General features: G+C 49.2%; 1 protein-coding gene across 4 annotated transcripts in view; it reads right to left on the bottom strand.

The window, feature by feature from the left end:
* CACNA1A (calcium voltage-gated channel subunit alpha1 A) overlaps window positions 1-13,185 on the bottom strand; it is a 350,805-nt gene that overhangs the window by 74,411 nt on the left and 263,209 nt on the right. For all 4 annotated transcript variants that reach the window (XM_066347671.1, XM_066347649.1, XM_066347655.1 and 1 more), the window contains 8 exons: window positions 11,924-12,036; window positions 10,454-10,566; window positions 10,200-10,331; window positions 9,827-9,899; window positions 8,011-8,128; window positions 7,808-7,875; window positions 4,065-4,171; window positions 779-1,588 (listed from right to left, as the gene is read on the bottom strand). In XM_066347671.1, coding sequence (XP_066203768.1) covers window positions 779-1,588; window positions 4,065-4,171; window positions 7,808-7,875; window positions 8,011-8,128; window positions 9,827-9,899; window positions 10,200-10,331; window positions 10,454-10,566; window positions 11,924-12,036 — 1,534 coding nt within the window. The remainder of the gene's footprint in view (window positions 1-778; window positions 1,589-4,064; window positions 4,172-7,807; window positions 7,876-8,010; window positions 8,129-9,826; window positions 9,900-10,199; window positions 10,332-10,453; window positions 10,567-11,923; window positions 12,037-13,185) is intronic.

Raw genomic sequence — 13,185 nt, 5'->3', positions numbered from 1 at the left:
TGGCTAGTCTGACCAGGTGATGGCTCAATGGATAGAGCATCAACCTGGGATACTGAGGACCCAGGTTTGAAACCCCAAGGTCGCCGGCTTGAGCAAGGTTTCAGTGGCTCAGCTGAAGCTGCCCAGTCAAGGCACATATAAGAAAGCAATCAATGAACAACTAAAGTGATGATACAACAACTTGATGCTTCTCATCTCTCTCCCTTCCTGTCTGTCTGTTTCCTGCCTATCCTTCTGTCTCTCTCTCGCTAATAAAAAAAAATGGCTGGCTCAATAACAGCTAAACATGAGCTCTTATGTGTCATTTGCACGTTCAGGCCATGCATTACCTTATTTAATTCCAGCAATGACTCATTATGTCATTTTAGATCCCACAATGCCATTTTACAAGTTGAGAATACTGAGGCTCAGAATTGTAGTCACTTGCCCAAGGTTACACAGAAGCACATGGAGGAGCCGCGTAACTCTGGGGCAGAGCTTTTGTGAAGTTTCCTTGAGACACAAGAGGGCGTACTGACCTGAGTTCAGTACTGCCTGCAGCCCCTGGGGTCAGATGGCCTGAGTTCAAGGCCATTTATTAGATTTGTGACCTTGGGCAAGTCACTCCGCCTCTAAGGTGCCCCAGTTGTGAACTGAGGTGATAACCATGGGATCTGTCTCCAGGGGTTACTGAGAAGACTGAATTGCTCAGGAGGGGGCCAGTATACAGCAGGTGACAGTTGGATTGTTGTTATTACTACTGGGATCATTGCCCAGATTTGAGGTGGCCTCCACTTACTTCCTCCTCCGGTGCCTGCGCTCCTTGTCCTCCCTCCGCATGTCCATGTCATACGTAGCTGGAACGCCATGCCGATGCCGCCGCCTCCGCTCGCCACCATCGGGACCCTCACCCTCGCCCTCTCCGCCCCGGGCCGGCCGGCTGCCCTCTCGGTGCCGGGATCTCCGCTCAGCCTTGTCCTCCGGGGCTTCTTCTCCCGGCCTGCAATGGGCACGGTGCCTGCGGGACTCGCCGTCAGCTCCGGTGCGTGGGGATCCGCTGTGGCTCTCCCGGCTGCCCCCTGGCCGGTGTGTGTGCCTCCGGTGGGTGTCCCCAGCCTTGGCTCGCTCGGCCTCGCCCTCCCAGAACCCTGGTGGCTCCAGGCTGCCCTCCCATGCGTGGTGGTCTGACTCTCGACCATAAGGCCCCTCCCGGCTCAGCTCAGCCTCCTGGCTGCCGGCCCAAGCCCGCCGGGCCTCCGGGCCTACAGAGCCGCTGGGGTCCCGGGCCCTGTCGTGGTAGCGCGCCTGTTTCCGGAGGAAGTCCTCGGCCCGTTGCTGGCCCAGGCGCTGGTCCACTGTAGCCTCGGCCGCCCGGCTCTTATTGGTGTTATTGTTGCGGTTCTCCTGGGGATCGACCACCAGCGGCCGGTCCAGGTGGGTCTTCATGTCGGGCCGCAGGTGTCGGGCATAGGTCGCTTTCCAACGCTCGTCAGGGTCCATCTCGTTGTATAGGGCCTCCCGGCTGGCCAGCAGGTTCTGTTTGCGCATCTCGCTGGTCCGCTGCTCCCACACGGATCTGGCCTGCTTCTGGTTCTTCTGTTGCTCCTTCCTGCAAGAGAAGGGTGCGTGGGTTAGAGCACTGCTAGGCACTGACCTGTATGGAACTCTTAGGCTTAGAGAAATCTCAACCCAGCTGGGTGTCTTGTCCTAGGTGGGTATGTTAGACCAGGTGGGCATCTCTACCAAGATGGGTATCCCTTTAAAGAGCATTTTATGAATTTGACTCTGAAGGCAAAAATTAATGACTGGGACTACATCAGACTAAGAAGTTTTTGCTCAGCAAGAGAAACTGATAACAAAATAAACAGACAGCCAACTAAATGGGAAATGATATTTTCAAACAACAGCTCAGATAAGGGCCTAATATCCAAAATATACGAAGAACTCATAAAACTCAACAACAAACAAACAAACAATCCAATAAAAAAATGGGAAGAGGACATGAACAGACACTTCTCCCAGGAAGAAATACAAATGGCCAACAGATATATGAAAAGATGCTCATCTTCATTAGTTATTAGAGAAATGCAAATCAAAACTGCAATGAGATACCACCTCACACCTGTTAGATTAGCTATTATTAACAAGACAGGTAATAGCAAATGTTGGAGAGGCTGTGGAGAAAAAGGAACCCTCATACACTGTTGGTGGGAATGTAAAGTAGTACAACCATTATGGAAGAAAGTATGGTGGTTCCTCAAAAAACTGAAAATAGAACTACCTTATGACCCAGCAATCCCTCTACTGGGTATATACCCCCAAAACTCAGAAACATTGATACGTAAAGACACATGCAGCCCCATGTTCATTGCAGCATTGTTCACAGTGGCCAGGACATGGAAACAACCAAAAAGCCCATCAATAGATGACTGGATAAAGAAGATGTGGCACATATACACTATGGAATACTACTCAGCCATAAGAAATGATGACATCGGATCATTTACAGCAAAATGGTGGGATCTTGATAACATTATACGAAGTGAAATAAGTAAATCAGAAAAAAACATGAACTGCATTATTCCATACATAGGTGGGACATAAAAGTGAAACTAAGAGACATTGATAAGAGTGTGGTGGTTACAGGGGGAAGGGGGAGAGGGAGAGGGAGAGGGAGAGGGGGAGGGGCACAAAGAGAACTAGATAGAAGGTGACAGAGTACAATCTGACTTTGGGTGATGGGTATGCAATATAATTGAACAACAAGATAACCTGGACTTGTTATCTTTGAATATATGTATCCTGATTTATTGATGTCGCCCCATTAAAAAAATAAAATTATTAAAAAAAAAAAAAAGATGGGTGTCCCTGTCCAGATGGCATGTTGGCCCAAGAAGGATTCTTGGCCCAAGTGGGCATATCCACCCTGATGGGTCTTACCGTCCAGGTGGGCATCTTGGCCCAGTGTGCATCTCCACCCAGGTGGGAATCTCGGCCCAATTAGGCGTCTCAACCTGTGTGAAAAATTCTACCTGGCTGTACATCTCGGTCTTACAGGTATCTTGACCCAGGTGGGTCTCTCAGTCCAGATATACACTGTATATCTCCACCCAGCTGGACATTTTTGTTGATGGTGGTCTCAGCCTAGGTGGGTGTCCCAATTGTCCTCTTTATACTATAGCCCATGTGCAACCCACAAAGGCACAATGAAGAATTCTGGTGTCAAGAAACATTCCTTTCATCAAAACACCTTAATTCTCACTACCTCTGATCCACCAGCAAACTCTCTCCACTTTACCTTCATAACCTGTCTAGAATTCAGCTATATCAATCACCTATTCGACCACCACTCTGGCCCAGCCCTCACTATCTCTTTTGCATGGACCAGTGAAGTCATCTCCAACGAAGATTCCTGGTTCCTGCCTTCATCTCCAATCTGTTCCCCTGACAGAAGCCAGTGGGCGCCTGGGAGCACCTCAGTTAGATCCTGTCCTTCTCTCTGCTCAAGAACCCTCAATGGCTCCCACCTAACTCAGAGCAAAAAGTTTAAGTCCTTCCCACGGTTCAAAAGGTCCTACAAGATCTGCCCCTGTCACCTCCATATCCTCATCTCCTCCCACTCTTCCCCCTTGCTCACTGTACTCCAGTCACATTGGCACCCTAAACATACTGGGCATGTTCCTGCCTCAGAGCCTTTATATATGCTGTCCCTACCATATGGGGGGCGGAGAGCCAGGATGCTCTTCCCTCAGATCCCTCATGACTCCTCCTTCCTTCAGGCCTTGTCACTTTCTCAGTAAAGCCTTTCCACACAACTATATTTAAAAATCACAAATCTCTCTGCCCACCGCCCTGGCCACACCCATTAGCACTTTGTTAATGCTGTCTCTCCAGCTACTGGAACAGTGCTTGGCACATTGTAAGTAGGTGCTTATTAACTACTTACTGTGCAAAAATGAGCGGGAGGGCAGACATACCTCTTCTTAAAGCTCAACCCTGCCAAGGACCACTTCTGCCCCATATCCTTGGCTGCAAGGGTATAGAGGCCAGGGGCTTAGAGAGCATGCCAGAGCTGGGGCACTTACACAGCTATGGACATGTTGGCCGCGGACAGAGGACTCACTTCTGCCACCTCCTTGGCCTTCTGGAGGGCAAGTTTCTGGTTGGCTGCTTCTTCTTCTTCTTGTTCATCCTAAAAGGCACAGGGGATCCCTTTTACAAACATGAGCTGGGCCTTGGGGCCTCACCTCTGACCCTGTTATCAACCAGGGAGACTCTGGAAATCTTTAAGGTTTGGCCTTGCTTGGTCTTGGCTTTGACCAGTCAGAGTCGAGGCCTGCCAACTGGATCAGATGCCCAGTGTTGGCTAAGTGTCCCGCCATCCCCTATATGTACAGGTTAGACACACAGCTCATTATCCACCCTATCTTAGCACACAGCCAGAAGAAAAAAAAAGAAAAAGATTCCCTTTCTTTTCCTCAGTGGACATTTTTCTGAACCATCTCAAGAAGCTGGAAATTAACTCAAAGATATTCCTCTCCAGGCCATTTAAACTCTTGGAACCAAGACTAAAAAAAAAACCCCAAAACAAAACAAAACAACACTGACTAGCCCCCACGTGCAGAACACTGCGGCATTCCACAGCCCATCCCATGCACTGCCAACAGCCGCCAGGAGGAAAATGGGAGAGGAACTTATATTCTCAGCCGGTTAGGTTCAGAGAGGAGGAGGATGGGGGAAGATGTTTTAAAAATACATACAGAAAAAGATGTTTGGGGGCCTTAAATCCTTCTTCAGCCTTCATGCAGGGCCTGATTCATAAAACAGAAAAGCCAAAAAAGAAAAAGCAAAGAAAAAGCAACGAGAAAGAGATGGCCAGGGATGAACCCGCAGGAAGAAAAGTCGTGTGGTTGTAGGGTCCCTCTCCCCTGCTGGGATCTCTGGGGCAAGGCGCAACCTTACCACCTCAGACATGGTCAGATCAGGACACTCTTTGTCAGTGACAACCTGGAGGTGGGACCCAGCCAGACCCCCAGTTCTCACAAGGCCACCTTTCCGCCTGGTACCACATTAGCATTTCTCAGAGCCTCACCTCTGGGCCACCCACCTCAGAAACACTGTAGATACAGACTTCCAGGCCCCCAGAGAACCTGCGTTCTCAACATGAACACGCTCAAGTTTAAGCACCAGTGCATGTGGTTATACGCACAGATTCTAGACCCACTTGGATTTAAATCCCAGCTCCACCACTTACTACTATGTGACCTTGGGTAAATCACTTAACCTCTCTGTGCCTCATAATCTTCATCTCAAATTTCATCTCTCCCTGACTTGCTCGACTTCACTTTTTTCCTTGGCACTTATCACCATCTGACAAATTTGCTTCTTGTCTGTCTCTCACTCAAATAGCAGCCGCATGAAGGCAGGGACTGCTGTTTTGTTTATGGCTGCACCACTGGTTCCTAGACTTGGCCTTGCTCATAGTCAGTGCTCAATAAACGCTTTAGAATGAATGACAAAAGCTGTAAAATGGGGCTCTGAGAAGATGCTTTCTGGGGTTTCTGTGAGGATTAAATGAGCTAAAACATATCAGAGGCTTGAGGGGTGCCTGCTACATATTAAATGCCTATATGTTTGTGAAATAAATGAAGAATGTGGGTCCGGAGGACTGCGCATACCTCATAGGTGATGAGGGACAAGCTGGCTTCTCCCCCTCCCCTTTTCCCACCCTCCTGGTGTCCCCTCTCTCCAGTGACTTGGATGAGCTCATGGCTGGATCAGCTCTCAGAGCAGCCATGCCAGCCAGCTCCACAGTGCCCAGGCCATGGCCGTGTGTTTGGGGTGGTGGAGACTTCCGTTTCCTTCCCAGTTGGAGCTGGGCCTGGGAAACTCTCCCTCCTGCCAGGGTCAGCAGATGGAGGGTTGGCAACGTCTGTTCAGTTCGGTTCAGTTCCTGAACACCTCGGAGCCCTGGGGCTGTGAAGCTGCGGGGGGGGGGGGGGGGGGGGGGGGGGGGGGAGCCCAGGCCCGCTCCTCATGGGCTGGGAAGAAGTCTGTACATGTTCTCTTAATATGTTAAGGCCGCTGGGAGAAGTTTAGGGCAGACCACTAGCTCTTAATATGCTTTTGTTCCCAACTTCTTCCCTCCCCAAATGGCAAAAAGGTGCTCAGCTTGCCTGGTGCAGTGTACAACCACTCGCAGCGGCCCTGCTCGTGAGCGAGCCTAGGGATGTGTGCTGCGTCACTGAGAGCACCGAAGCCTCCTCTGTGCCTAAGGAGGTGGACCTCACTCCCAGGGAGTCCAAGGCTCTCCACAGGGGGCCTCCGGCACCAGGTTTGCCCAGATAATTCATTATCACTGACCATGAATAGACCACAGTTCTCCTCACATGGATGGTTCTCACTTCCCCAACCCCCAAATTCTTTTGACCTCATTTCCTCTGCTCTTCTTTCTTTTCTGACCTTTTTTTTTTTTTTTAATTTTTTGACAGAAACAGAGAGGGACAGATAGGGACAGACCGACAGGAAGGAAGGGAGATGAGAAGCATCAATTCTTCATTGCAGCACCTTAGTTGTTCATTGATTGCTTTCTTATATGTGCCTTGACCAGGAGTGGGGGGGCTACAGCAGAGTAAGTGACCCCTTGCTCAAGCTACCAACCTTTGGGCTCAAGCCAGTGACCATGGGGTCATGTCTATGATCCCACGCTTAAGCCAGCGACACTGTGCTCAAGCTGGTAAGTCTGTGCTTAAGCCAGATGAGCCCATGTTCAAGACGGCGACCTCGGGCTTCTGAACCTGGGTCCTCTGCGTCCCAGTCTGATGCTCTATCCACTGTGCCACTGCCTGGTCCAGCTCTTTTCTGATCTTTGAGGGGTCACATCTCTGCTTTTTCAGTTCCTAGCTATGTGGCTAGGTCACTTAACCTTTCTGGGTTGAAGGTTCCTCATCTGTGAAATGGGGAGAATAGTAATTCCCTATCTGTTATGTTTGCTAGTGCCCGGCATAAAAGGGCAATTATATTTCCTATTCTTCTTATTATTTTTATCATTACCTGCCTAGCTAAGGCTCAAAGGAAAGTAGCAAGGTATGTGAGTCAAGAACTTGGGTTCTGGAGCTTACCAGTTCTAGGTTCAAATCCCAGCCTTCCCTTTACTGGCTCTACAAAATGAGAACTCTGGGTCTGGGGCCTGGCCCATGCCCAGTGATTAACAAAGGCTCCTTTTATTGAGCACTTAATGTGTACCCAAAACTGTGCCGAGCACCTGACATGCATAGTGTGATGCTATAAACAGTAGCTCTTATCATGCTAGCTGAGGCCAGTGACTTTTTTCCTGAGCCTCAATTTCCCCTTATGCAAAAGGGCAATAACAGCAATGCCTGACACCATGAATATCAGAATTCTTCATTGCGACCAATCAGCAGTGAGGTCCAGCCAGCTCCCAAGCTCATGGGAGTGGACATTAAGCCTCAGGACCCTGTATAGGTTATTCTCCATCTGTCCAGTCCTTTTAGACCTGGAGTAGGAACAGTGCCTGTGAGCCTGGGCGCTGCACTATTCCTTGAAGGTCCCTAGACACTGCCCTCTGCCTATTCACGGTACTAGGTGGAGTTTGCCATCTGTTTCCTGCAACCCAGGTGCCTTACCTTATCCCACCTCCTCTGCTGTAGAATCTACTTGACTAGGGACAATCTAAGTGGGGAGGAGGCACAGTGCATCCAAGGCAATAGCTCTGACCCTGTCCCCATCCCCGCATGCTTAGCATGGTCCTGATCTGCCATGAGCAGGAGGTAACTTTGCCAGAGAAACATTCTCCCACCAACTGCACCTTGGTGAGCTCCTGGGCGTTGGCCAAATTATCCACCGCGATGGCCAAGAATACATTCAGGAGAGTGTCTGAGGACGCCAGAGTCAGGGAAAGCATTGCCACTTGAACCCTGGGTATCTGGGTCTCCTGATCCCCTCCTCGTGCCCCTCATCCAGGCATGTATGAGGCCCAGGTGTGTCCCCACGTCCCCCCTTGGAGGATACAGTTCCCAAAGAGCGTCAGCACAATGAAGTAGATGGAGAACACCATGCCGCCTTGCACGCCGCCCTGAGATTTGATGCCATCATACATGACCTCGTTCCAGTCCTCACCTGTCAGGATCTGAAAGGGAGGGAGAAACACACAGCCAACACCCCCTCAGCCACGGGCTCTCGGCGACGCAGCTGTGGGACCCGAACCTGCCTGTCCCTGCAGGGTGGGGCTCTAAGCCCAGCTTCTAGGAAAAGGGGACCCTGGAAGAGTCATGAAACTCTGTAACTATCTTCCCTGATGTGATTAAAGGGATTTGCTAGGCACTAAGTCATGCCCTCTAAATTCCTATGTTCAAGCTCTAAGCCTTCATGTGATGATTTGGAAATGGTAGGTAACTAAGTTAGATGAGGTCATGATGATGGGGCCCTTATGATAGGATTAGTGCCTTTGTTAAGAAGAAATACCACAGCTTGGGCGCGCTCTCTCTGTCTCTTACTCTCTTTCCCCCTTGTGAGGACATATTGAGAAGGCCAGGAAAAGAGTCCTCACCAGAACCACCCTTGTGAACACTCTGAGCATGACTTTCAGCCTCCAGAACTGTGAAAAATAAATTTCTGTTGTTTAAAGTGACATCTTCACTGGTCCTTTGGTTGCTATGCCTGGAGCAGGGCAGGTGCTGGTAACCAGAGAAGGCTCTGCCTGCAGGTGCCGGCGCACAGAAATCGAGCTTACAGAAAGACAGAGGACACGTGTGCCGTGTCCACATGCTCGTTAAGAAAATTCTACCCTCCTCCTTCATAATATTTCCACGAGGATCGAGGACATGTGAAAGAACTCCAGAAACGCTAATCTGTTAGTGCACAACGGTTTCTCTGCCTTGGCACTGCTGACATCGGGGGCGGGTCGTTCTCTGGGGTGGGCTGTTGAGCAGCAGCCCTGGCTTCCTCCCACTAGATGTCAGTAGTACCCACCACCGCAGTTGTGATAACCCAAAATGTTTCTAGACACTTTCAAGTGGCCTTGGCGGACAGAATGGCTCTTGGGCCAGAAGCCCTGTGCTGCGGATCTCTGGGTGGTGATTACTACTATTGAATCATTAGTGTGAGAGGTCAGAACTTTGCTTCATGGTGGTCTTCTTTCCAAACCCCATCTTGGGGGGTCTCATTTAGAAATCATCCCCTCAGAAGAAGGGGGCAGTAAAGTCCCATTTGCCATACACTGTCCTCCAAAGAGACAGAATCCACTAGAAAGGCTCTGGGGGTCCCAGCTGGGCCGGTCCCAATCGCCAGGTCACGTGCCCACATGGGTGCAGCCACTGGTTTGGGAGACCACCCAGGGCCAGTGTCTTTGCTCTGGAATACAGGAGTGGGGTGTCTTGCAACCCTGGAAAGGATGGATGTAGAAGCAGTCTTTTATTTTCTGTATTCTGATGCTTGGACATCTGGGTCCTCGCTTAACCTGGCGGCAGTCAGGGCTAGCTAAATCCTAGAGACAGTGGACAACTTGCCCACGAGCATACTTTTCAAATAGCAATTGACAAATCCAAGGCCCACACCTGAACCATCCCCTCTATCACTCAAGGCCAGCCTTTTCTGCCTGAATGACCCCAGGGCCAGGGTCCAGACAACACAGGACAGCATCTACGCCCCAGAGCCTGATGAAATTATTTAAAGTAGCCAATTCTAAACCTGCTCACCCTGCCTCCTCCATTCCTTCTTGTGGAAACTCCAACAAAGGCTCCCGTCCACATTCTCTTTCCCTCTGCCTCCTGACCCTGGTGTTTTCTTGTGTGGCCCTGTGTGGTGTGGGGCTGGGTGAAGGTCGTACCTGGAACACTGTCATTATTGCTGCTGGGAAAGTGTCAAAGTTGGTAGGAGGAGTCCCTTCATCGAAATTAAACCTGCGGGGAGAACGCAGACATTTCTTGTTGGCCCTGCCCCAGGCGGTTGTGAGGGTGTGGTTCAGCACCCTGTGTCCAGGGCATCATCTCCAGCGCTTTCCCCAGAAGGACACCTGAGTGGTACCCAGGGCCCTGCCTATCTGGGGGAGTGCACAGGGCATCCGGGTCACAAGCAGGGTAGACAGCATGATGAAGGTGGGCCTGCGTCTCTGAAGGCACCGAGTTTGGCGTGTGGGGGCTGGAAGGGTCTCTGGGCTGGACCCCAGGGAAGCAGGAGTCGGAGAAGCTGTGAGCACTTACTGGCCGCCAAAGAGCTGCATTCCTAAAAGTGCAAAGACAACGATGAACAGGAAGAGGAGGAACAACAGGCTGATGATGGATTTCATGGAGTTGAGAAGAGAGACGACCAGATTCCTGAGAGACGCCCAGTACCTGCCGGAAGAGGTGTGGGGGCTCAGGCTGGACCAGGATGCAGCAGCTGAGCAGCCCTCCCAACATGGTGGAGGCACCCACCCCTCCTGGCCCCCCCCCGTGCCCCTCCCACAAAGACTTACTTTGTGACTTTGAAAATTCGCAATAACCTGAGGGCTCGTAACACACTGATTCCAAAGGATGTGCCAGGTTTTATGACAGCCCAGATGACCTCAAAGATGCTCCCGATGATAACCTAGAAACAGGACCTGCTCTGGTGTCCAGAGTTCTTACAAATACGCCCTGGGCCTGAACCTTGCAGGAACCCAACCCAACTCCCACCCTCAGATGCAAGGCAGGTGAGGGTCTCAGACCCCTCTCATCCCTTCTTTATTTATATTTATTAAGAGCTGATGAGAGCAAAGAATTCTTGAAACACATAATTACGAAGTGAGTGCCCATGCAACTATCAACTACGTGAGAAACAGGACATGTCAGCACACTGGAAGCCTCTGGGAACCCCCTAGACATAACCACCATCCTGAATTTTGTAATAACCATTTCCTCGATTTAAAAAGAGTTGAGGTGAAATTCACATAACATAAAATTAACCATTTTAAGTGCACAATTCAGAGGCAACATTCATTTGCAATGTTGTACAATCATCACCTCTATCTAGTTTCAGAACATTTCTATCCCTACCAAAGGAGAGCCTGTCCTCATGAACAGTAACTCTCCATCCCCCCGCCCCCAGCCCTGGCAACCACTGATCTGCTTTCTGTCTCTGTGGACTTGCCTGTTCTGGACATTTCATATAAATGGAATTAATCAATACATCACCTTTTTTCGCTTATCATAACGTTTTTGAGGTCTTTGCCTTTAAAAAAATGTTTATTTTATTGATTTTAGAGAGAAAGGTATGGTGAGAGGAAGAGAGAGACAGGAACATCGATCTGTTCCTGTATGTGCCCTGACTGGGGATCGAACCGGCAACCTCTGCGCTTTGGGACAATGTTCTAACCAACTGAGCCATCTAGCCAGGGCAAGCTCTTTGCCTTTTAAAACTGTTCAAGTATCATCTTGAAGCAATTCAGCTTAGTGTTGTCCACCTGAACTTTGATGAGCAGATGGCACACGTGGCATGGACTGCTCTGTCAGTGTCTGCCTCCTTTTGTGCAATACTGGACAGTCGACAGAGACAGCCATGGTGGGCTGCCTTTCCCTGCTCGGAGAATTCTATTACATGGCCACCAGTTATCCATTCTACTGAAAAGGTATATTTGGGTCATTTGGTTTGGGACTATTATAAGCAAGGCAGCTCAGGACATTCTTGTATGTGTCTCCTGGGCATCCGTGAGAGTTTCTCTAGGGTGGCATAGCCAGGTCAACCCCGCTTTCAAAAGAGAGCCCACACATCTGCCCTCCCTCTGGCAGGGGCCGACAGTGCTAGGAGCCTATAACCAGTGTTTGAGATGGTCCTCTCATTTCTATTGCATTTGGCTGAGTCTCTCACACCCAGGGTGACCCTGTTTCTCTCTTTCCAGTGTCCCTAGATATCAGCTGTACTCAGCAAGGGCTGGAGAAACGAATCCCTTAGAAACCAGGGCACTTACCCCACAGTCAAAGCAGTTGAAGGAGGAGTGAAAATAAGGCCGTGTCCCAAGCCCGTACATTTTTATAAACATTTCGGACATAAAGAGTCCTAAGAAAATGAATTCTGCATAGTCTACAAGGGAGATAGGGAGAAACAGAGGGAAGGTTAGTCTTGCTGAGGGGGCTACCAGGTCAAGTGGGAAAACCAGTAGGTCTTCATCTTGTATTTGTTGTTCTGGTTCGCTGAGAAGGACTGAATGTAGATTATTGCCTAGGTTTTGTGTTGAGCAGTGGGTGACTGGGAGCTTATTGTATTTTAAACACGAGTTAACAAAGAAACAAATGTACTGGCTAACTAGCAAAATAAGAATGTCACAGTGTTATAATCTAAGAATTAGGATAAATCTACTTTAAAAAATTTTATTTTCATTGATTTTAGCCAGAGAGAGAGAGAGAGAGAGAGAAAGAGGAATGTACTCTGACTCCCGTATGTACCCTGACTGGGGACTGAACCAGCAACCTCTGTGCTTTGGAATGATGTTCTAACCAACCAAGCTATCTGACCAGGGCTAATTAATTCACTTTATGTCCATGAACTCCAAAGGAAAATAGAAATAGAAATCGTAATGCTGTCCTGATTTTAAGTCCCTTGTGTTAGACATTTAGTTGGAGCATCACAGGGAACCAATCTAAGGCAATTTTTCTCCCAACTTAGAAAACCTATCTGATGTCTCCTGGAACTCCTGTCTTGCTGATATCGAAAAGTCTTGAGCAAGACAAAACCTTTTGTTCTTGCTTGAGAAAGCATAATGGTGCAAATGCCTTTGGGAGACAGAACACATGAATTTTTTTTTTTTTTTTTTGCACCGGCAAAGAAATGTCTAATATTAGGTCTTTTTCTGAGAGGGTTTCTTAGTGGGGCAGGAAGATGAAAATTCAGGAAGGGCATGGGTACTCACCTAATGGATGGAAAGGAGAGGTAACGAGTGTTTCTAAGGGGAAGAAAGCACACGGAAAGGGAAGACAGAGGCCTCACACTTCTGAGAATTTCAACTTGGGTCACACAGCTAATTGATAGTCAAGGGTATTTGTTTTTTCATTCTTTTAAGAGATGGTCTGAGCCAACTGTCAAAGTCCTGCCCACTCCTTCTTATCAAAACATTCCCTTAGTTTCCAGGACCCCAGGGAGTTCCTAGTGTCTGAGGGAAACTCTAGGATCTCCAGCACCAAAATATCAGAGAGCGGAATCTGTCTATAACATCTGGCGCATTCCAAGAACCAC

Source organism: Saccopteryx leptura, chromosome 1 (genome assembly GCF_036850995.1).
Source record: "Saccopteryx leptura isolate mSacLep1 chromosome 1, mSacLep1_pri_phased_curated, whole genome shotgun sequence".
NCBI classification, from domain to species: Eukaryota; Metazoa; Chordata; class Mammalia; order Chiroptera; family Emballonuridae; genus Saccopteryx; species Saccopteryx leptura.
Note: the sequence above shows the minus strand (reverse complement) of the source record. Positions and strands in the feature narration are given on the sequence as shown.